General features: G+C 42.7%; 1 protein-coding gene across 3 annotated transcripts in view; it reads right to left on the bottom strand.

The window, feature by feature from the left end:
• MAP4K5 (mitogen-activated protein kinase kinase kinase kinase 5) overlaps window positions 1-25,612 on the bottom strand; it is a 102,440-nt gene that overhangs the window by 19,100 nt on the left and 57,728 nt on the right. For all 3 annotated transcript variants that reach the window (XM_088455346.1, XM_088455347.1, XM_088455348.1), the window contains exons 3-14: window positions 17,490-17,580; window positions 17,120-17,184; window positions 15,822-15,877; window positions 11,731-11,778; window positions 10,280-10,322; window positions 9,533-9,605; window positions 9,300-9,431; window positions 6,679-6,741; window positions 5,847-5,928; window positions 4,497-4,613; window positions 2,983-3,061; window positions 923-978 (exon numbers count right to left, since the gene is read on the bottom strand). In XM_088455346.1, the coding sequence (XP_088311472.1) occupies window positions 923-978; window positions 2,983-3,061; window positions 4,497-4,613; window positions 5,847-5,928; window positions 6,679-6,741; window positions 9,300-9,431; window positions 9,533-9,605; window positions 10,280-10,322; window positions 11,731-11,778; window positions 15,822-15,877; window positions 17,120-17,184; window positions 17,490-17,580 (905 nt within the window). The remainder of the gene's footprint in view (window positions 1-922; window positions 979-2,982; window positions 3,062-4,496; window positions 4,614-5,846; window positions 5,929-6,678; window positions 6,742-9,299; window positions 9,432-9,532; window positions 9,606-10,279; window positions 10,323-11,730; window positions 11,779-15,821; window positions 15,878-17,119; window positions 17,185-17,489; window positions 17,581-25,612) is intronic.

Genomic DNA, 25,612 nt, shown 5'->3' with positions numbered 1-25,612 from the left:
GTCACTTCATTGGAACGAATAGGTCCAGGCCAAGCCATGAAAAAGAGCTCCAAGATCCTTCTACACCGAACTTTATAGTTGGCAGTGTATATTCGGGAAGGATGCATTCTCCTGGCGGTTGTCAGACTACCAGATGGCAAAGCGTATCTTGTCACTGCAGAGAGCGCATTTCCACTCCTCCAGAGCCCAGTGGCGGTGTGCTATGCACAACAATCAGTTATTGTGCCGACGTTGCACCCAGAGGTACTTCTGTACTGGACAGTGAGTGTTACAGTTGAGATCAGGCCGGTGTGATGTGTTATTGTGTGTAGCAATGCTTCGCAACTGACCTGTTCCTCTTAGATATTTTGGGGAAAATTTACTAAATCTTCTAAAAATAAAAAATTGGTGGTGTTGCCCATAGCAACCAATCAGATGTGTGACTATGGAGACTGTATGGCTGAGCGCTGGATTTAATGCACCTATCCGCGTAGGTGTGACTGACATGGCCAAACGCTCTAAACACAAGGGGTGTCCATGTACTTTTGGCCATTTAGTTTATATACAGAGTTACAATTTAGGGCCATATCCATTTAGCCGCGGTAAATTACCGTGGCCAATTAGCTCGCTCGGGGCTATCCAATTAGCCCCGAAGTCGGCCTGACAACGGCACTTATCAGGGGGGTTTTTTCGGGACCTGATGTGACAGTGTTTGGGGCTAATTGGATATGGTCTTTAGACTCCTTATATAACAGAACATTAGGGAAAGTAAAATATGGATAGTACTGTAACTAGAAACTTCCCACAATATAAATATTCTCCTGACAATCATTAATACGCTGTAGTAACAAGAAGTAGGAAAAAAAACACTTGTGAAAATCTGTAACAACAGAAACTGATATTCTGGTTATGAAGATGTGCACTAATGGATTAGAACATTCACCATTTCATTGGCTTCTGTCTCCTTCCTGAGGGGAGGCTCAAACTGCAGCTTGTCAACTGGAAGAGAGAGACATGAATGGTACATTATACACTACACAGGCAGATGCGTCATGGTCACAGACCATAGGGGAGGTGCATCAAGCCCTAAGAGAGAGATACAGCGTTACCCAAAGCAACCAATCAGTTTCTAAAGCCGCATATCCACGATATATTGGACGATTTGAACGAAAACGATATTGTTGTTGTTCATCGTCCGCAATATCGCCCAGTGGATATGCCGTCATATCTGGTCGTTGACCGCATCTTTCATCGCCCGTACTTGCAGGCTAACCTGACGATATCGTCAGGTTCTGCAAGTACGGGGATGAGGGAGGGTGCAGTCACTGAACGATATCATTAACGACATTGAGCCCGGCAGTGCAGGGGAAACACTTAACGATATGCTCCATCGGCGATATCATTAAGTGTGTGTGCAGCTTTAGAAGCGGATTGGTAGCTTTGGGCAACTTCTCCACTTTATCTCTCTCCAAAGCTTGATACATTTCCCCCTAAATGATCACGTAAGGGTATTGTCTATTAGGGCTGGCTTGGCTGCTGCTGTACGGGGATGATGGAGGAAGTACACAGCACAGGTATGCCTGTGTCACTGATCAGCACAACACAATGACAGCAGTGAAAGGGTTATAGTCACAAAAAGAGGAAATACTTATTTTCAATTCAATTTTGAGAAACTTTAAAATTTTCCATTAACCAAGTTTAAATGACACACAATGGGGCAGATGTATGAAGCTCTGGAAAGTGATAAAGTGCAGAGTGATAACCGTCCAGCCAATCAGCTCCCAACGGTAATTTTTCAAACACAGCCTTTAACATGACAATTGGGAGCTGATTGGCTGGACGGTTATCACTCTGCACTTTATCACTTTCCAGAGCTTCATACATCTGCCACAATAAGCCTTATATGGTAGGGGGGATTCAATTCAGCATGCATTTGGGAGCAGCAAATTACATGATAAGAAAAAAACTAAATGGCTGCACCTCCAAGTTCCGTCACCTAAGCTATTTAATATCTGGGTGAATGGCCTCTGTTTCTTTATAGGGATCACTAAATCCTGTCTCTAAGCCTGGCTGCTCTCCACTAAGCCTGAGATGAACAGGATACAGCTTAGACCACAGGTTCTCAAACTCGGTCCTCAGGACCCCAAACAGGGGATGGTTTCCATGTCTCCTCACTGAATAACAAGTGAAATAATTAGCTACACCTGTGGAGCTATTAAAATGTGTCAGTGAGTAATGATTACACCTGTGCACCTGCTGGGAGACCTGGAAAACGTGACCTGTGTGGGGTCCTGAGGACCGAGTTTGAGAACCACTGGCTTAGACAACGCTGCCAAATTGGTAAACAAGTAAACGGTAGAGGGGGAGAATCAGGATGTATTATTCCCAGTGAAACCCTTTAAAGGCCAAGAATACCCCCAACCCAGCTATCATAACCGGAGGGGTCTGAAGCCTGGTAGCCCCCACAGTTTGGGAGATACACATCCTGCCACAGCAACTCACTGTACCAGTATCACGGCCAGAACATCCCCTTCCCTCGCTTAACAAGTTTAAATCTAATCCCACACAATGCAGGGCTATGAATGGGGCTAAAGTAACAACAGCTGAGTGTTGGTTCAAAGATGAGGTGAGAGTGGGGTTCCTGGGGCTAATAGATCCTGGTTGAAGTTCTTCTGTAAAACTATTACACTAACAAAACCTACCAGCACCAGGTAACACTCATTCATACCGTACTCATTCAACACTTTTCTAACATAGGGGTCTATTTACTAAGCAGTATTAGGAGACAGAGTGAAAAGTGATAAGAAAGTGATAAGGTGCCAGCCAATCAGCTCCCAACTGTCATTTTTCAAACACAGCCTGTGAGATGGCAGTTAGGAGCTGATTGGCTGGCACCTTATCACTTTTCACTCTGTCTCATAACACTGCTTAGCAAATAGACCCCTTAATGTGTAAAGTCATCAGATTCCCTCTATTAGGATGAAGTAATCAGGGGTAACTCACAGTTGAGCTCAGACGCGGTCCTCTCCGCTCTCATGCCTTTGTTTGTAGAGCGGATGGTATGTCGCACTGCAGGGATGTGCTGCAAGATAATGACAGTGATATCTATTACTCATCATCTAAACTCACTCTCTTCAAATGAATCGTTATCTGCCGACTGGATTTCTGCAGTACAGTGTACAGGAGATGCAGAACACACACCGACTCCTGAGCTTTCTTCCCATGGGAAATGGCTGCCTTTGTGCCTCATTGCCGGCAATATTTCCAGTCTGGGTAGGTTACATTCTCATGAATGTTATTTTTCGGCGTGTAGGAGAAAGGTGCACAAAATAAAGGATAAAACTGATAGCCTACTAGCACTAAGCACCACACCAAGCCTACTAGCACTAAGCACCACATCAAGCCTACTAACACTAAGCACCACACCAATCCTTCTAGCACTAAGCACCACACCAAGCCTACTAGCACTAAGCACCACACCAATCCTTCTAGCACTAAGCACCACACCAAGCCTACTAGCACTAAGCACCACACCAAGCCTTCTAGCACTAAGCACCACACCAAGCCTACTAGCACTAAGCACCACACCAAGCCTACTAGCACTAAGCACCACACCAATCCTACTAGCACTAAGCCCCACATCAAGCCTACTAGCACTAAGTACCACACCAATCCTACTAGCACTAAGCACCACACCAAGCCTACTAGCACTAAGCACCACACCAATCCTACTAGCACTAAGCCCCACATCAAGCCTACTAGCACTAAGCCCCACATCAAGCCTACTAGCACTAAGCACCACATCAAGCCTACTAGCACTAAGCACCACACCAAGCCTACTAGCACTAAGAACCACACCAATCCTACTAGCACTAAGCACCACACCAAGCCTACTAGCACTAAGCCCCACATCAAGCCTACTAGCACTAAGCCCCACATCAAGCCTACTAGCACTAAGCACCACATCAAGCCTACTAGCACTAAGCACCACACCAAGCCTACTAGCACTAAGCACCACACCAATCCTACTAGCACTAAGCACCATACCAAGCCTACTAGCACTAAGCCCCACATCAAGCCTACTAGCACTAAGCACCACACCAATCCTACTAGCACTAAGCCCCACACCAATCCTACTAGCACTAAGCCCCACATCAAGCCTACTAGCACTAAGCCCCACATCAAGCCTACTAGCACTAAGCCCCACATCAAGCCTACTAGCACTACGCACCACATCAAGCCTACTAGCACTAAGCACCACACCAAGCCTACTAGCACTAAGCACCACACCAATCCTACTAGCACTAAGCACCACACCAAGCCTACTAGCACTAAGCACCACATCAAGCCTACTAGCACTAAGCCCCACATCAAGCCTACTAGCACTAAGCACCACACCAAACCTACTAGCAATAAGCACCACACCGATCAATGTGCCACCCCCCACTCCACCCCTCTGTGAAGGCTGAATATGTAACGTTCCCAAAGAATTGGGTCTGCAGAGGTCTGTTGCTCACCTCAAGGTCGTCATCATCAGGCTCATTATAATGGTGATGGTGTTCTGGGTTGTTCACCTTATCCAGGAGCTCCAATGCCATTAATCTGGAGAGACCACCTTGCGCCACAAACGTATGCTGAAATAGAGGACATTAGGGTTCATACAAGCAGCTGATGGGATACACTCATTTAAAATACAAAATCATTACACCCATTGTAATTACTGGATAAGATTTCAGGCTTGGTGCAGTAACGTGTAATGTCAGATATCTGAGTCAGCTAAGGGCTTGGAGGGTACAGAGTTGAACGTTGTAGGTAAATGTACACCTCAGTGCCCACGGTGAGAGTAACGTATGTACCACGTTATATATTTTAACCATATTTTCTGATTTTCCCCAACACAAATCCTCAACAACAGGGAAGATGCAGACTGAAGACTGAAAAATTCAAGTGAGCATAATCTACATGACAGACCGTGGCCTCTCTGCTGCGACTGGTTACCATGCCCATACTTTGGCCTGTCCTGGTTATTATCTAGCCTGATGTTTTATAACCAGCTTCCAAACTCTGATTTGTTCTTGGTAGCCACGATCTGTAGGGAGCAAAAGTGATGACCTACACCAATGTCCTGGCCAAACGGTAACCATGAGCAATGACAGTCAGTAATGTGTTGTTACCACATACCTCCCACTTTTTAACTCTCTAGATAGATATAGATTGTGAGTTCTCAGGAGCAAGATCCTCCTCCTTCATGTAATCTTAAGGTGGGTACACACCTGACAGATATATCTGCAGATGATGGTCGTTCATACACACTGAACGGCCATCATCTGCTCGCGTCCTGGCGGCCGGGACCTGGCAGCCGGTGGGCAGGTCGGGGGCATGTCCCGCCCCCCTACTCGCAGCTGCGCTGTGTGTGTCACACTTGCCGATGGACAGATATGTCTACAGACATATCTGTCTATCGGCTGTGTAGCAAAGCCAATGCGATATGTCGGCGAACGCCGAAGTTCACCGACATATCGCGGGTACACACTGGCCGACGGGCAGCAGATATATTGGCCGATCAATTGATTGGCCAATGTATCCGTCAGTGTGTACCCAGCATTACTCTACTCACTTTTGCAATCACCCTCCCCCCTCTCATGCTTACACTCTGGTGCACCCCTCAAATAGGGTACGGGTTTCAGCCAGCACTGACTACATATGCTCAATTGCTTATAACAATGGAATAAGGCTGTAACATAGCAAAATGTGGCAAAAGTTAAGCATTGTGAATACTTTCCGGATGCACTGTAGTATATAACAGAAAAACAAACATCCTTAGGACGGGAGCCCCTGTAATAAAGTCATTCAGGACTGGTACTTACAGTAAGAAGTCGTTCAGCAGTTGGTCGTTTCTTTGGGTTTTTGGTGAGAGCAACTTTGACGAAGTTATGAAACACGGGAGTCCTGTTAATAAAGGATATTAGAACTTCGGTTTAAAGCAATAGTTATTCCAGAGCGAAAACTGTAAAAACCAAAGTTTTGCTTTTGTACTTGTGCAGAGAACTAGACCAAAGACGGACGGAGATCAAAGTGGAAAACAGGAAAGGATGATCAAGAAACAGCGCTCAGCCGGCACCGGGCGAATATAATCGGACACTGAATTTTAAGAATGGTTTAAATTTGGTTATCCCTTGATGCCATAGATGACCACGCACCTGACTGCGTGTCTCCGAATTGGCAGTGAACAAACACGCACGCCACTGAATGAGCAGCCAATGGCATGGCTGGGAAAGTGACTGTTATGTAACCAACATTTTCCCAGAATGGTACCAAGGCGGCAGCAACAGTCAATGTCGGGAAGGTTGGGTGAGAGGCTCAGCAGCAGCAGAGCTTGTATACAGCCTGGCAACTCTGTTATTCCTTTAGTAAGAGAAGTATTTTCCCATATTTGCTTCTCATGCACGGTCTTGGAGTCTGACCATAGGCATAATGATAAAGTATGTTTGTGCCACTGACAGAAGACTACAGACCTAAACTCATCTTCTAAACTCGTGTTTGTTGAAGAGCTTCACATCTGACAGAAGCCACCAAACCAATGCCAGCAGCTAATACCAATACATGGCTGTACACAGCTATTATAGCCAGCATAGGGGCTCAGCCACAGCTTTCTGTTCTGTGAGTGCCGGATTAATGAGCTGTGTTCTCTATACTCACCACTTCAGCTTCTCCTTCAGCTTCGGAGGCTGGAAATTGCTCTTAGACATTAAAAACAACGCTCTAAAATGTGGAATAAAAGATTAAAATAAATACAAATGTATTGCAGAACACAAAAGTCCAAATAAAAAAATACACACACATACAATAGAGAGGACATGATCAAATGGGTTCTACAAACAAAACATATAGGTATTTGAATGTATGTAGGGAATTTATAAATAACCACACACTCCCAGAGTCGCCCTAGCAACTCTCAGGTCACCAAAGATATATCTGTAAGTGTCCATCATCCAATACTTGGGCTTTGATAGTTTAATATATTTCCTAAGTAAGCTAAACAGTCTTTAGTAACAATCACTGACGTATGTACGTGTTCCCTGATCCGTGTGGAATCTAAGAAATTGTCTTGATTCTACAAACACTTCCCACGTAGCTCAGTGAAGACTATAATTCTGTGTGCACGATTTATTTATGCGCAGTGGCCAAGATGTGCCATTACACAACGGCACATTGCGGCCATCAACATTGCAAGATTTTTCTGGCACCCCATAGAGGTACTCAGGAAAACTTGTGATGTTAAGTCTACCGTAATAGGCAAATATGTACGCAGCCGTAACGGAGACCGTGATATACAGTAATTGGTGGATGCCACAAAGGACATATTGGCCCACAATCTTGGGCAGGACTGGTGTAGGGTACAGTGGGGAACGTTTCATGTGGAGTCACAACTATTAGACACCGTTATGAGAGCAGAATCACTCTCATCATACAAACTGGGGAGGGAATGGGGAGCGCTCCTTCCTGTCACACAAGCACTCTCCAGCTCTAGTGATGATAAATACAGCAGCGTACTCTCCAAAGGTATTTCCTATATGCCAACAGTGATAACCGTGTCGTAACTGGTGGATGCCAGGCAAGTTATTTTTATTTTTCATGCAACGTGGGGTTTTCAATGCTGAAAACCCTGCATGAATTTTTATTTTATTTTTTTAAATTGGATACCGCTGGTATCGGGAGCGCGTATACCCGCGGTGATCCAAAATTGGTCATGAAGGTCCACGTCATTTTTTGCGGTAAAAACCTCACAGCCAATTGAATATGCCCCTTAGTAGATATATACAGAATGAAGATGTCAAACATTTAGGGCTTTAGTTGGGGTTGAACATAAAGGGGCTGCAAGTGTTCTGTATGCTCAGAATTAAATGTGGATCTCTGCCTGAATTCACGGTCGGTAAAATCTATGCAACCGCACCACCCCGTCCATCCGCTGATTGAAGCAGTCGCCACCATCAGCGCACGCATTTGCGCCAGCACTGTCCTTGCTGCAGGAGATCTGATTGGAAGCAGTCAGACTGCAGCATACGCTCACTTCTGTATAGCCAGCAATTCCATCTACACACCCACGGCGGCACGCTGATCCTGCCTGCAGGTGCTCAGATGCCACCCAGTTACACCCACTAGGCTGTAAGGGGAGATACGACTGAGATCCGTACACATCTGACCCGCCCGTAACTACTCTAAGTTGTGTATTCGGTCTCCAACATATGCCAAGTCTGCTAAAAATCGGGACATCTCTCCATAGATGTAATTCACACAGGTTTCTCTGCACCTTTCAATGTTATAATATACACAAGGACATATGGTGCTTAACTCCTACCTTCAATGCCTTTCTCAGTCACTCTGTGATCCACTCCCTTCACCACCCGCAAAGAGAAACTCAATCTCTCTCCCTCCACAGAAATACAGATTGTATGAGGGAGACCAGCAACATCATAACGTATTATTATAATCTATGTACAATTCCATAAATGTAAAGAAAAGTTTTTGGTTATCTAAAGCAAAAGAAATGATGATATAAAAAACATCTGTCATATAGGGAGAAATGTACTAGCTGGCGACTCCCAGGCATCGCCGAGCTATCATAACTATACTATACAGCACAGGTTCTCAAACTCAAAACAGTGCATGTTTTCCAGGTCTCCTCACAGAATCACAAATGAAATAATTAGCTTCACCTGTGACTCTTAAAATGTGTCAGTGAGTAATGACTACACCTGTGCGCCTGCTGGGTGACCTGGAGAATGTGACCTGAGTTTGAGAACCACGGCTATACAGAATTGGAAATCAGAAAACCTGCACTTCTCCTACTGAATCTACTGCTGCTGTAGGGAAAAAGTACTCAAGGTCCCCTTAGTACGATATATAAATAAAACAATGTTATTCCTGAGCGCTAAATGATCCAGTTACCATTATTAGGCAGAGGCTAATTAGCACAACTATTTTTAAACAGAGGCGTTATTTAGCAAATAAATAAAAAAAAAGGCATAAAAACATCCTAATAATCAAACATAAAAACCGGTTGTAGTTAAGTGATATTTTGTAAATGCCACTCAAGATTGGGCAGGCATTTACAAAATATCTCTCAACTACAACCGGTTTTCACTTTTGATTATTAGGATGTTTTTATGCCTTTATTTATTTATTTATTTGCTAAATAACGCCTCTGTTTAAAAATAATTGTGCTAATTAGCCTCTGCCTAATAAAGGTAATGGATCATTTAGCGCTAAGGAATAACATTGTTTTATCATAACTATACCACTGAATGAAGCAAACAGACCTCATGGGGTGAAGATCGAACAACGGCGGCTGCAGCTCTCCCAATTCTATGGCCGTGATGCCGACGGCCCAGATGTCGCACAGCTGGTTGTACCCTCCGTTCTTTTCCACTGCTGCAACTTCCGGGGCCATCCTAGGGGGCAAAGAACATGGTCACAAGCGGTTAGACCACCCTGAGCGCGTACGCAAAACACATACATATATGTAACACAGACATACACACTGTGACATTACCAGTATGGTGTTCCGATAAAAGATTTCCTCTTGGCGATTGTTGCGGTTATTTTTGCTGCCACCCCAAAATCCGCTGTGCAAAAAAAGTACAAAAAAAAAAAATGTTGCGTGTACTGGTGGCTAACACATAAGGGTAAAGCTACGTCATGGGGCTAATCTAATACTGAACAATAAACGGCCTATAAATTCACTAAGAACCAGTGACAGTACAGAGTTGTAGTGAGCTGGCAGGCCGCTTCCTGTGGATATTAATTAGGGCCACCCGGTAAGACAAGGCGGCAAAAAGATCAATTCATAAACAGATTATAAACGGACCACAGCAAATAACGCACAACCGCACACTAAGGGGCCTTATAAATTAGCGGAGCGAAGTGCCATTGTAAAGGTGCCTGAACACAACCCAAATTTGCAGACTTATGTACAGAGCCCTGTGGGGCTGCAAACACAAATCAGCAAGTCTTTGGGTACCATAAGTGCCACATATGCACCAGAAGACTCGCCCCTTACTGAATCGACCCCTAACAGTCTCTACAATAGACATATGAATGATCTGTTGTGTGACCAGGCCCCATTTATTCCCAATGTATGTGCCTTGTGGACTATGCATGTTGCCATCTTTTTATACAAGTGAGAGAGAGCAATAAGTGGCCATTAAGACAACCAGTTCTTCTCAAACAGTATTCTGGCCAACCCATTAATACACCCAGCTTCATATACAACAGAAACCAAGAGACACACAGGCATTACCGAGCTTGACATCTCCATTGTCTGTAAGTAGTATGTTGGCACCCTGCAAGAAACATAGAACACGTTATAATGGTACACGTGGGGCTAACGCTGGCACTCGCCCCAAAGAGCACAAGTTGTCTACACTCAGCGATGGCAGCAATTTTCTGAGCAATGTTCATGGGAACGCAAACTACTAAATGACCAGGACCTAGACGCCGCAGTGATGTCACTGTACGCTAGAATGGGATAGGCTACGTTCTTATTATTAATTCACATGGAAATAAAACTACATGGCAATAAGATGTATCAAGAAGTGGCCAAAATAATGTGCAATGCAAGGGCCAGTCAGTCACACCTAGGAGCCAGCAGGATATATTATAGGGACAGGCAGCTTTAAATGCACAGTCCCAGAGGCCGATCTCAAGCACTGCATGTGGTCCAGCAGTAGGGGTTCTGGCTGACTTCTGGGACTACATCCGGTGTGATTTGACTCAATGAATGCATGGGCACTATAGATCCTATAGCCTTTCAGTCCCAATATGCCTTAACACCTGGTAATAAGCTTCTTCTTGCTAAAGTAGTGCCTGCTGCAAAAAAGACCATTCTTTCCCAATGGGTCTCCCCAGATGTACCTAGCATGTCTCTCTTTTTGCCTAGTTTAATCCCATCTTTCACATGGACTGGACAGAAATGTCCATAGATAAGGAAGTAAGGGCTGATAAAAAAAAATTTCACATGGCTCCCCTATGTCCTCACCCAAAGGCTCCAAATTAGGTCTGCCTAATCTGCAGAGCATCCATTCAATTAAAATCATGGTATATAACCTCATGATTTCTACCAATGGAATCCCTTTATTTTGATTTGGCTGATTGTTATTATCAGACGTTGTGACACTATTTTAGTATGCTTTTCACACAGTTACTTGCGGTTTCTCCCTATTGCTATTATTGTATATCTCTATTGAGTGGACCGATCCTCCTTCCTTGTCATTTTACTGCCTTTTGATTGTGCTGACAATTGCCATGTACTGTATTTTCTTTTATATTTTGAATCTGCTTTCAATAAGCAAATATTAAAACAAGGAGAAATGACTCACAAAATGCTGGTAACCTAACTCTTGGGATTTGTCCAGTAAGGCCGTTCATAAGCGGCGAATAATAAATATAAATGTTGCCAAAAAAACAACAACTTGAAAACATTTCCTAATGATGGATTTTTCCCACCCCTTTATAAGACAATGAAACAGGTATAATAGAAACAAAACAAACATCAGAGAAAACAAAAAAGCTTAATGTTAAGGAGCACTAGAACAATCCTTCCCCCAAAAAGTTATAGAATAAAAACACTAAATTGTACCCATTCTTGTGCGTTTCACACTGTGTTACTAACAAATGAACTTGCATGGCTGTGCCGTACAGAGAGCATGCTAAACGATACAGTCTTCTTTCACGCCTTGACATACTACTTACCTTAATGTCTCTGTGCATTTTCCCCTTAATGTGCAAATATGCCAGACCCTGCATGACATATAAAACAAACACGAAGATCTGAAAATAATAGCAACACATACCTACAAACAGCTCCAACTTTATTTAGCAGTATGACCTGTACACACAATGGAACCAGCTAAGCAACCAAGTACATCACAATGGACTTATATAAAACGCAACTAAAAGCCTGTAATAGATTACCTAAATAGTTAATATTATTATTATTTATTATTATTATTACCAGTTATTTATATAGCGCACACATTTTCCGCAGCGCTTTACAGAGAATATTTGGCCATTCACATCAGTCCCTGCCCAGTGGAGCTTACACTCTATGTTCCCTATCACACACACACACACACACATACATACTACGGGTAATTTTGTTAGGAGCCAATTAACCTACTAGTATATTTTTGGAGTGTGGGAGGAAACCGGAGTACCCGGAGGAAACCCACGCAAGCACAGGGAGAATATACAAACTCCACACAGTTAGGGCCGTAGTGGGTATCGAACCAACGACCTCAGTACTGTGAGGCAGTAACGCTAAGCATTACACCGTCTGTGCTGCCCATATATGCAACTAAAGTAGCCGTTCTGGTCTCCGTCTCTCCATCTCACCCATAGCAGATGGCAATATTAAGAGGGAGGTGCCTCTCTACCTTACATCTCTCTGTTATCTCGCACTGCAGTACAGCTATGTGACAGTTGATGGACACATACTAAGTCAATAATGTCACTGAAGCTAAATGACATACTGCACTTTATTGTTTGAATGTGTTCTGTATCTGACCCATGTAGGTCAGTATCCTATAGTTTTACCATTACCACTTTTCTTTTTAAACAGATCTGCAGTGATAGGTCATGTGAAGACTGAAACGTGCATTTTATACAAGTTTATTTTTTTGGTGTTTATAGTTGTTATGGTATGTAAACATAATATCACTAGATGACTTTCTATATTGGGCATGTCCTAAATGAAAGGTGCACACTATGGAGTGCGTGATGTGTTCTACATGAATGGTGGACACTATGCAGTGGTGATGTGTCCTAGATGAGTGGTGGACACTATGTAGTGGTGATGTGTCCTAGATGAGTGGTGGACACTATGCAGTGGTGATGTATCCTAGATGAGTGGTGGACACTATGCAGTGGTGATGTGTCCTACTTGAATGGTGGACACTATACAGTGTGTGATGTGTCCTAGATGGATGGTGAACACTATACAGTGTGTGATGTGTCCTAGATGAATGGTGGACACTATGCAGTGGGTGATGTGTCCTAGATGAATGGAGGACACTATGCAGTGGGTGATGTGTCCTAGATGAATGGAGGACACTATGTAGTGGTGATGTATCCTAGATGAATGGTGGACACTATACAGTGTGTGATGTGTCCTAGATGAGTGGTGGACACTATGCAGTGTGATGTGTCCTAGATGAATGGTGGACACTATACAGTTTGTGATGTGTCCTAGATGAGTGGTGGACACTATGCAGTGGTGATGTATCCTAGATGAGTGGTGGACACTATGCAGTGGTGATGTATCCTAGATGAGTGGTGGACACTATGCAGTGGTGATGTGTCCTACTTGAATGGTGGACACTATACAGTGTGTGATGTGTCCTAGATGGATGGTGAACACTATACAGTGTGTGATGTGTCCTAGATGAATGGTGGACACTATGCAGTGGGTGATGTGTCCTAGATGAATGGAGGACACTATGCAGTGGGTGATGTGTCCTAGATGAATGGTGGACACTATGCAGTGGTGATGTATCCTAGATGAGTGGTGGACACTATGCAGTGGTGATGTGTCCTACTTGAATGGTGGACACTATACAGTGTGTGATGTGTCCTAGATGGATGGTGGACACTATGCAGTGGTGATGTATCCTAGATGAGTGGTGGACACTATGCAGTGGTGATGTGTCCTACTTGAATGGTGGACACTATACAGTTTGTGATGTGTCCTAGATGAATGGTGGACACTATGCAGTGGTGATGTGTCCTAGATGAGTGGTGGACACTATGTAGTGGTGATGTGTCCTAGATAAGTGGTGGACACTATGCAGTGGTGATGTATCCTAGATGAGTGGTGGACACTATGCAGTGGTGATGTGTCCTACTTGAATGGTGGACACTATACAGTGTGTGATGTGTCCTAGATGGATGGTGAACACTATACAGTGTGTGATGTGTCCTAGATGAATGGTGGACACTATGCAGTGGGTGATGTGTCCTAGATGAATGGAGGACACTATGCAGTGGGTGATGTGTCCTAGATGAATGGTGGACACTATGCAGTGGTGATGTATCCTAGATGAATGGTGGACACTATACAGTGTGTGATGTGTCCTAGATGAGTGGTGGACACTATGCAGTGTGATGTGTCCTAGATGAATGGTGGACACTATACAGTTTGTGATGTGTCCTAGATAAGTGGTGGACACTATGCAGTGGTGATGTATCCTAGATGAGTGGTGGACACTATGCAGTGGTGATGTGTCCTACTTGAATGGTGGACACTATACAGTGTGTGATGTGTCCTAGATGGATGGTGAACACTATACAGTTTGTGATGTGTCCTAGATGAATGGTGGACACTATGCAGTGGTGATGTGTCCTAGATGAGTGGTGGACACTATGTAGTGGTGATGTGTCCTAGATAAGTGGTGGACACTATGCAGTGGTGATGTATCCTAGATGAGTGGTGGACACTATGCAGTGGTGATGTGTCCTACTTGAATGGTGGACACTATACAGTGTGTGATGTGTCCTAGATGGATGGTGAACACTATACAGTTTGTGAGGTGTCCTAGACGAATGGTGGACACTATGCAGTGGGTGATGTGTCCTAGATGAATGGTGGACACTATGCAGATGTGTCCTAGATGAATGGTGGACACTATGCAGATGTGTCCTAGATGAATGGTGGACACTATACAGTGTGTGATGTGTCCTAGATGAATGGTGGACACTATACAGTGTGTGATGTGTCCTAGATGGATGGTGGACACTATACAGTGTGTGATGTGTCCTAGATGGATGGTGGACACTATACAGTGTGTGATGTGTCCTAGATGGATGGTGGACACTATACAGTGTGTGATGTGTCCTAGATGAATGGTGGACACTATGCAGTGGGTGATGTGTCCTAGATGAATGGTGGACACTATGCAGTGGGTGATGTGTTCTAGATGAATGGTGGACACTATGCAGATGTGTCCTAGATGAATGGTGGACACTATACAGTGTGTGATGTGTCCTAGATGGATGGTGGACACTATACAGTGTGTGATGTGTCCTAGATGGATGGTGGACACTATGCAGTGGGTGATGTGTCCTAGATGAATGGTGGACACTATGCAGTGGGTGATGTGTCCTAGATGAATGGTGGACACTATGCAGTGTGTGATGTGTCCTAGATGAATGGTGGACACTATGCAGTGGGTGATGTGTCCTAGATGAATGGTGGACACTATACAGTGTGTGATGTGTCCTAGATGGATGGTGGACACTATACAGTGTGTGATGTGTCCTAGATGGATGGTGGACACTATGCAGTGGGTGATGTGTCCTAGATGACTGGTGGACACTATACAGTGTGTGATGTGTCCTAGATGGATGGTGGACACTATGCAGTGTGTGATGTGTCCTAGATGGATGGTGGACACTATGCAGTGGGTGATGTGTCCTAGATGACTGGTGGACACTATACAGTGTGTGATGTGTCCTAGATGGATGGTGGACACTATGCAGTGTGTGATGTGTCCTAGATGAATGGTGGACACTATGCAGTGTGTGATGTGTCCTACATAAATAGTCGCTGAAAGTCAGCAGTAAATCAAGTCTATGTTCTGCTTTAACATGATGCAATTTGAGCGTTCAGCACAGGAGTCCGTACCAGTGAGAAATACAGTGCAACTTACATCCATAAAGACAGCTATAAAAGCGATATGTACCATAAGCCTGATAAGTGTGTTTTGTAGTTATTGTTTTTCCATAATACACATACTGTTATCACTTAACCATACATGTTAGATGAGCTCACATGGGAAGTAATATACCTGTAAGGTCTCCCGACACATATAGGAGATTTGGTTTTCTGAGAGTGGCCCAGTTACTGCAGAGAGGAAAACAGAAGGTCAATCAATGTTACCCCGTCACGGAATAAACACGATAGCTACCACTGGGAATAAATAAATAACTATGATGTAAGGATCAGTGCTGATGCCTTTATATTTTACTCACAGCCCTCTGCAATGCATTGCTTCAGTATGTATTAGTGTGCAACGTCCGTGATCCTCATTGTACAGCACTAAGTACAACGTTGGCATAGGAATAATAAGGGGTGCATGCTATACAGCAGAACATACAGTTATTTTGTTTGAAGAGAGTCTCATGGCATATGTCAGGAGGGAGGAACAACAATGTGACTATCCGCCGCTATACATTGTGCCAGCCAGCAAGGCATTCCTGGGGTAAGTAGGAAGTGCTCGCACTGACAGGCCCGAATTTAGCAACAACAGTGGATTATCCTAAAAGACGCTCATAGTCGATATAAACATGGAGCTAGGGCTAAAATTACAGATACATTTGGGAATTATGATACGGCAATGACAGCTTATCCCGGCCTTTAGTCAGATCTTCAGCTCTAGCTACAAATGAGGAATTGGCATTTCACATGTCGACGTAATTTCATCATCAAAACCATTTCATGGCACTGCAGACTTTGGAGGCGCCATATAATTAAGTAATAATTTTACCTATTTGTTAACAGAGTAAAAACCCCTAGTTGTTGGTTAAGAATGGAGGATTAGATGCTGCTGTTCCTCTACATCTATAGTTACTGTAGATTGAGTCAGAACTTATTCATTTTCTAAAATGATAATTTTTATTATCCACTGCAGACTTACGACATAGGGTGGTCAGCGGAGTGTCACCCACTTTTGAAACAAATTATTGTAATCAGGCAGTTCACACTATTGAGTAACTGTTCATGCAAACTGTGGACCAGTTTGACAAGTCAGATGGTTAAAATAAATAAGCGTTATACAATATCTCCACATAATTAGGGCCACGTACAGCTGTTCTATGTCCCCTCTGACTGCAGATGAAAGTTACTAATTAAGCTGGAGTAATTAAAAGAGAAATGGATCTCAGCCGAGCCCCACAGGACAATAACCCTTGTGGGGCGCCAAGGAAATCGTATGTAGTTTTTTTTGGAGCGTCTCCAAGCAAATTGGAGAATTGGGAAACAATTATGAATCGCAAAAATATTGGTTTTGCAGATTACTGAGCCTACAGTTATTACTGTATTACCATCTATTACAGTCTCCTCATATGTTGTAGGATGTGGACTTACCATGGTATATGTCCTGGAGAGACCCTCCACCGCAATATTCCATACAGATCCATAACTTCTCCCGGCTAGCATGGAAAGAAGACAGAATACAGATGACAATACAGAGACTGTCAGATAGGAACTGTCCACCGTAAAATAATAGTCTCAGCTAGGAATTGTCCATCATAAATGGTGTGAACATGGACCTATAGTAGAGGTCATTCCCTAACTCACAGCAACCAATCAACTTTCATCCATCTAGTGCACAGTAGACAATAAAAAGACATCTGATTAGTTGCTTCAAATTACTGGATATATTTAATGTTGTTATTAAGTAAATCCCAGTAAAAAGCAATGAGGTCCATTTAACTCCATCTGGAGTATACTGTACCAGAGATAGCTGCCGAAATAAGCCACGATATTGGTGTGTTTACACTCCTTCACCATGAAGATTTCTTGTTGTATCAGAGAAAAGTCGTCACCTGAAAAAGTAAGAGACAAAATAATGTGAGAAAACCGCGGAACGTCAGTATTATAAAGCACCACGAGAAAAAGCAGCATTACACAAGGCGGCAAATGCGTGGGGTTACATAACGGAGGCATGAGGCACAAGCACAGGCTTCACTGGTGCTGAGCAAAGTCAGCTCCTATGTTAGAAAAGAAAGTTTCAAATCTTACTAGCAGCTTTTTAGTTTGTTTGTTGCAATGCACTTTCTTGAAGCTTTGCTAAATGAAGGTACCGTTTATAACTTAACACACATATTGTTACACAGAACAAGGGACAATAGTAACAGTTTCCCCACTTAAGAGTGATCCCAGGCCCCATCAGCCATTACTAAGCTAGGAAACACAAATCTCTATGAAGAGAGAACAGACATATCAAGGTATCCGGTCTAAAGATCTACAGCAAAAAAGTAGACGATGTCTTGATAGACACCAGATGTTAGACAGACAATAGTCGACAGGAACAAAGGTCGACACACTAGATGTCGACATGTAAGAATGTCGACATTTACAAATTGTCGACATGAAAATGGTCGACACGTGCTTTTTTTAATGTATTTTTTAGGGTTAGGCACTTACCGGAGGGTTAGGCACTTACCCCAATGGTTAGGGTTAGGCACTAGAAGGGACGGTTAGGGTCAGGCACCTACCCCGACGGTTAGGGTTAGGCACCAGGAGGGAGGATTAGGGTGAAGATTATTGTTAGGGAAAAAAAATAAACATGTGTCGACCATTTTCATGTCGACCTTTTGTTCCTGTCGACTTTTAGTGTGTTGACTTTTTGTCCCAGTCGACCTATTGCCTGTCTAATATCTGGTGTTTATCTAGACATTGTCTGTAGATCTTTCAATCCATAACCCATATAAATGCTATGATTTCCAAAACTGCATTAATAATTTGCAAATGTAGAGAATGTTGACTTATGCTTTGCCTACAAACATTTCTGTGGAAGACCAGCAGGGAGCGCCGACACCCCTAGAGGTTGCGACCTGAGGGTAGCACCTGTCTAATACTACAGTCAGGATAGCATTTCCCTGGACCAATTCTCAGCCCAAGATCTAGACACAGACACAAAAAACCACCCACACGCTTTGCTGGTATGTAAGTGTTGTGTAATCTACCATCATGACTAGACAAAAAAATGGTCACATGGCTTTGGATTTGCTTGATGTGGTTGGCCAGAGTGTTGTGGCTCCATCTAATAATAACCTGTAATTTCTGATTTCATTAATAAATTATTTTCATACATCCTTTAATACATATAGAGCCTGATGCAGAGGGGGAAAATGTGTATATTCACCTCCATGCAGAGCCATAGGCATCGTTGTCGCCCGCCCGCGACTATGCGTGAGATCAGTATGCTAATCATTATCATCATCAGGAAAAACTGGCACTAACCTATACTTGGGGCAAATGATATGTCTGAAATCAGGCGTATTTAGACTTCAGTTCAACTTTGCATAGCGTACATTTGAATCGGCATGTGCTCGCTGAACCTTGCCCACATGAGAAATTTCCCTATGCCTCTGCATTGCCCGTACTTACGTATGTCATCCCCCACTGGCTTACAGAACACCTTTAAGACAAGTTTTAGGACATTCCACCCTGGATATCCAGATCAAGGAAGGCCAACGCCACGTGATCAGTCCCTTTGGTGTTGGACTGATCACACTGAAAAGTGCGTAGATACCACTTGAAGGTCAGACAACGACCTCCCACATGACGGAAGACATCTGGTTGGGCAGATTTTGCAATAAACAAATTAAAACCGATTTTGATTGTTCAGATAAGAGTGTTTGGGTGGTACACAAAGTAATGATCGGGGGAATTTGAAAAAAATGACTAACTTGGTGAACAAACCAAAATTTATACGAAGGTATTCAGCTAAAGCCTATTCAAGTAAACTGCAAAGGTCTCATGGCACTGCAAAAGCCTAACAGCGAACACCAACAGCAATGCGGCCACATAGTAAATGCAGTCAGTGACAAAGAGAAGCAAACTGTATGTACGGGATGTAGCCATAATGTCAACATCACAATGTCAACAATTATGATGTGGAAATTAAACATGACGGCATGTGCTGAATGTCGACATGTGTCATGTCAATTCTGCAAGGACTGGCTGCAGAGAGTTAGTCATAATTGCCACCGGAGGTCATCCAGACGTCATCCCCAGACCCGGGACATTGCTGGGGCCTCCGTACCAGGTAAGTCACCACTAGACCATCAGGAACGTTTTCTCAACATTCTGATCATGTCGAAATTTAATCAGTGTTAAGATGATGACTGTCAGCATGGTCATGGTTGATACTCTGCATGATACCACTTCGACATGAAGAATGTCAACAAAAAATGGTATACCCATATGGTATAACACAAGGATCCATAGAGGGTTTAATGGAGGATTCAAAATGAACCGTTAGCCGTGTACAATCACAAGATTAAACACTAGATGCCGTTGCTAATAACGATCTTTGCTGTAATGGTTCTTTGGAATTACTCCAAAAGGTTAAAAAAAAAAAAGGGCAGACTAGATGGGCCAAGGGGTTCTTATCTGCTATCATTCTATGTTGCTATAAGATCCTTATTAGTTTCTTTTTTTTTTTGTTATACAAGTAAATGTTTCTTTCAGAAGCTTTCTAATGTTATGTTCATAGATTTCATCGTAAATTTATAGTCTACCTTTTACCACGTAAAGAGTAAAACCACAAAACGTTCACGCCAAGCTGATCTAAATACCCACTTTCAGTTGTAAGGTTAATAAAAATGTATACAAAAACGTATATGAAACAATGTGAAAAATCTCAAGTCCTGCCAAGAGAAGTGCAGCTTCTTCGTATAACCTGTAGTGTTGCAATAGGTCTGCGTGCAACAACTTGTAGCCTGGGGTTTGGTAGCAAAGAATCTGGGAGCCAGTATTCAAGTTAATCAGAGAACAACCAAATGGAAATACATTAGAATCACTGTCCTTATGTACACACCACTTCAAATAAAAAAAATAACATTCTAACAAGTACTTTGTCCGTCTGGAATGAGAAGACGGAAGAGAACAGATAAGACTTGCAATGTAAATTTATGGTGCATACACACGGTCAGATTTTTCCTTCAGATATGAACGATAACGATTTAAAAATCGTTCAGTCGTTCATATCTGAAGGAAAATCTGACATATCTGACATGCCTGAACGATGGACAATGAACAATGCGCGTTCCCGATGGTCAGATAACGATATCTGACATCTGATGGGTTTGCAGTCAGACTTGGACGATTCCATTCATTTTAATGCAGTCAAAAATCATTCAATCGTTCAAATCGTTCAAATTGTTTAATCGTTCATCTGACAAATCTGACCGTGTGTATGCTCCATTAGTGTACAAGGATCTGTCACGCAGTTTACATAGCAACACAATCTAAAGGTTGTTGTAAAATAGGAAAAGAAGAATCCACTGCACTACACTCTCCCTAAAGTAGCAAAACATGGGGCACACATATATGTGGCTTTTAATTTATTCTTTACATTTATATTTTAAATGACTAAGTTTACAAATGTATCAGTCTAAGCAGAAATTGTCAAACAATACACACATCAAAATGATCTTAGAAGGTATATTTACAAAAGACCAGTTTGGATTTAAAAGGGTAATATCAATACACACAAACTCAGTCGTGTATTTCTATTGTCCTTTTAAACCTAGCGTTGAAAACTGATCACTGGTAAATATATAAAAAAATATATATATATATATTAAAAAAAATAAATAAATAAATCAAGACTGTAAGTTTACAGTAACAAAACTTGAACACCAGCATCTGGAAAAACAAATACCACTACTGTATACATTCAAAACCTACCTAATATTTCAGATGCAGACTGTGCACCACTTACACCCTGACTTAAACTGGATATATCTGCCATCGGCAGTGCGATATATCTGTGAACGTTGATACATCGTCTGTACACACTGGCTGACGTATCCACAATATAGCGGCCGTTCAATTTAGATGTCGGCCAGTGTGTACCCAGCATTACTGTTGATTCTGTGCATTTATAACACCGGATAGGAATGGAACTAAACAACTAAAAGGTCTTTCAAAGTTGAATGTGATTACCTTCTAGGTTATGACATGCCGATAGGAATGTGATTGCAGGATTGAGAGTGACAGTATGTAATGCACAGCCATGTGCGTGTTGTATGTCAGAACGATACAGGGAAAGGATCACGCATGTATAGACATCTAACCAAGGCTCAGATGATCATATTCTAAACCGTTAAGAAGCTGGGAAAATACAGTAAAAATTGTTTTAAAGGGCATTCAGTCCCATACACATGGCAGAGAGGAGGATTTTACGCCCTGAGAAAGTATATAGGAATACATTGGTACAGCTTCAGTTCTAAAAATATAGATCATATATAGACTTTTTGCTTAAAATATCCATCATAGGGAGGAATTCAATTAGCCCCGATAATGTTTCGGGGACATTTTAGCACAAATTTTTAAGCTTCGCGCAATTCAATTAGAGCACTTTTTTTTTGCCCGCAAAAAAATGATCTGTTTTGGGGCGAAAAACACATAGAATCCATGATAATTTCATGGACCTATGTGTTTTTTGCTGCCGGCTTCCCGAAAATAGGCTAATTATCAGGGGGGGGGTTCCATAGTCTGCTGGGTTCCCGAAAGTAAATCCCCGATAAGTGCTGCTGGCGGCCGCGCTTTGTGGCTATAATTGGATAGCCCCAGGGGGTCAACTAGCCTGCGGTAAATTACTGTGGCTAATTGAATTCCCACCTATACTAATCCTAAATACATAATAAACTATTAGAAAATTAAGATGCCAGATACCACTTCCTTTGCAACAACAAAATATACTAATCCAAAATGAATTCTAAAGTAATGCACTAAAGACAGTTTCATGATAAAGTAAAAGGAATTAACGAGAGAAGAAAAAAACAAATGGACAAGTGTTAAGAATTTTAAAAAAACACTTGACAGAATGTGGCTCACTGAGACTGTACCCGGCCCATGCATACAAGCAGCATGTCATCAGTAGCTTTTCCCGTGCAGACTACAATCTCCGTCAGGACCGCAGTCCCTTTGCAATGCAGCTGTATGAGGAAGGCAAGCCTGGGCCTGACATGAAATGCTTTGTTTACATCAATTCTGTCAGCTGAGAGCCAGAGCCGCTCTACCAACGCCCAGCTCTGTGCGACTGTCTGGGAGGAGACGCTTCACCTGCTATTCCAGGACACTGCCAGGGAGTGTCACCACGGAACAGCATTCCCTTACAGTAAGGAGCCGTAGGGGATAAACCCTGCAGCAAGGTAAGAAGATGATCACATGGACAGACAAAGGACACTATGGGGAGATTCAATTAGCTGCGATAAAACAAAAACTTAACACCGGAGACGTTTTCGCACTATTTGCGTGTTTTGGTGCGATCTTTTCGCGTCATTTGGCAATGCTCGCTCCCGTTTTTCGCCCCATGCTATTACAAAAGACGTGAAAACGCATACGTGCGAAAACTGCGCACGTGAAACCAGCCAAAGGTACAGCACATTTTGGGGAAATCAGTCTGCATCCCATAAAAAGCCTAGCTGACATAGGAAATCAATAGTATTTGTATTTATATTAGTGCCATTAATATAAATACTTTGGGTCCTGAAATTGTGACAAATGGCTGTTATATTCATATTTGCTTAAGTGCTGAAAAATGAAAAAAAAAAAAAACAAAGCTAATTTTTTTGGAGAAAATAATTGCTGTAGTTAAATTGGGGGTACATTAAAATGGGTTCTAGTATCATTTTGTGTCTATAAAGCGTCCCATCCATACAGCCCCCCAAAGTACCCGACCCAGTACTGTAAATCCATTTTACATTACTTTTATTTTTTCTCTCCCCAAAATTGTCATTTCATTATTGGTCAAATTAAGGTAATTAAATTTAATTTTTTTGCAAAATTAGTCAATAGGGGGGAGTGTCCAAGGGGTTCTGAGCCAATCCCCACATTTGTAGCAAAAAATAGGGATTTTGCATATTTTTTTCACCGGCTCTGAGGTGGTGAGAACAGTTTGCCGTTTTATTTTCTTTCGCACATGTGAAAACTTCGGCAATAGGATTGCACGATGCACAGTTTTGTGCTAAAAGTTCGCACCTGCGAACACTTTTCACCAAAACGTGACTTTTCATGGCTAATTAAATCTGCCCCTATATATTATAACCTTCTGTTATAATATATATATAGACATACCTATTACGATGGTGGTGCGCGCAGGCTCAGCGGCTGTGATTCTTGCCAAAACTCCAGGACTTATTGGTCTTCCAGGATTATTGGCCTGGCGTGGACTGTTGCTTGTACTGCTGGCCGTGTGCGTTGTGTACCAACTGTTTAGGTTAGACCTGTTACGGCTGGCATGATCTTCTGTCGCCGAGACTCGGCTCAGTGCTAGGAGGTCTGGGAGCCGCCAGTCCCCTGTCGAGCAGCCATTGCCTGGGGGAAGTGCCCTAGACTTGCTGAGGCTGGGGTAGACTTGTGAGGAGGCTGGAACCGCAGTCGGTTAAGATGGGAACTGCGTTTTTGTCTGAGCCTATATTAAATATTATAATTATATTATATATAAAGTACAGGATACACTCAGGGGTTTGTACTAAGCCCCTTTTTGTATACTTCTGATTGTGCTACAAGCTCAGTCTTATACGATAGTAAATATTTGCAGATGACGCTACAGTAGTGGGTCTAATTACCAGTGGGGACAACGTTCGTTACAGAAATGAGGTGGAGCTCATTATTAAGTGGGGAGAGGATAATTACCGGTCTTTAAATGGCAGGAAAAGTAATGGGACTTTAGGAGCTCTAAGAAAACTGTCCCACAGCCGTTATATGGCACAGAGCTGGACACGGTTAGCTGTTTTAAGGTTTAAGGACTCAATCATGATGATTTATCATGGCCTTCACACATTTCATCTGTAGTTGGGAAGGCAAAGTGCCATCTTTACTTTCTGAGAAAATTGCGGGCGGTGGGCGTACCGAGTAATGAACATTTTTATTGAGGTGCTATCGACAGTCTCTGAACCTATGTTATCAGGGTGTGGTATGGGCACTGTACATGGTCTGATCATGAATCTATGGCCTGGATGGGTAAAGTGGCTGAGAGAATCACTGGTCGATCTTTGCAGCAGTTGGAGACATTTTATTTGCTAGGAGAAGCAAATTATTGAAAGCCAATAAGATCACTGCTGATCCTGGCCATCCATGTTGCTCCCTATTTTCAAAATGATATAGGTATGGGTATAACTACCACAGGTGCATGGGGTGCAGCTGCTATGGGGCCCGGAGCTGAGGGGGGGGGGGGGGGCATCTTCCTTGTCAAAGGTACATGTGCTAAGTAAATTTTTCACCATTGGTTGGTACATAGCGGCCCTTACATACTTTTGCTATGGGGCCTTCAAACACCTAGTTACGCCCCTGGATATAGGTGTATTAAATGCCGTACTATTAGAGTTGTGAAATAGTTTCTTTCCTTCCAAGGCGGTTAGGCTGAATTTATATTATATCCTTAGCTGACTCTTTTGTATTCATACTTGGGAGTTTTAGTACAGATCACAATGTGACATCACTTAAATGCATTTTTTTAAGTTTTCTAGTGACAATACATTGAAATTTAATTAATTCTATAGCTGTCACATATTTTAAAGAGAATATTGCAGCAAAAATTGTAACAAAGTTACACGTTATCAGGACCAAAATATAATAAACTCTGTAGAGACTGACTACAGAGGATAAAAGCCTACAACAAGATCTCTATTTTGTTCTGTACCAGTCTTGTACGATCATTGTAGCATGCGCAGACGCCCACATATTATATACAATTAGATCTGCCCCTGTTGTGGGTTTATTACATTTGTTTGTGTGCTACTTGAACAACTGGTTCAGCGCCATTCAGTCCTCACTCGTGTGTTTGACTAAACTGACCACTGATGTAGTAAACACACTTGACAAAATAATATGGAATGC

The sequence above is a fragment of the Taudactylus pleione genome, unplaced genomic scaffold (assembly GCF_031769625.1).
Source record: "Taudactylus pleione unplaced genomic scaffold, aTauple2 ptg000652l, whole genome shotgun sequence".
In the NCBI taxonomy this organism is placed as follows: domain Eukaryota; kingdom Metazoa; phylum Chordata; class Amphibia; order Anura; family Myobatrachidae; genus Taudactylus; species Taudactylus pleione.
This window is presented reverse-complemented; position numbering and strand designations above follow the sequence as displayed.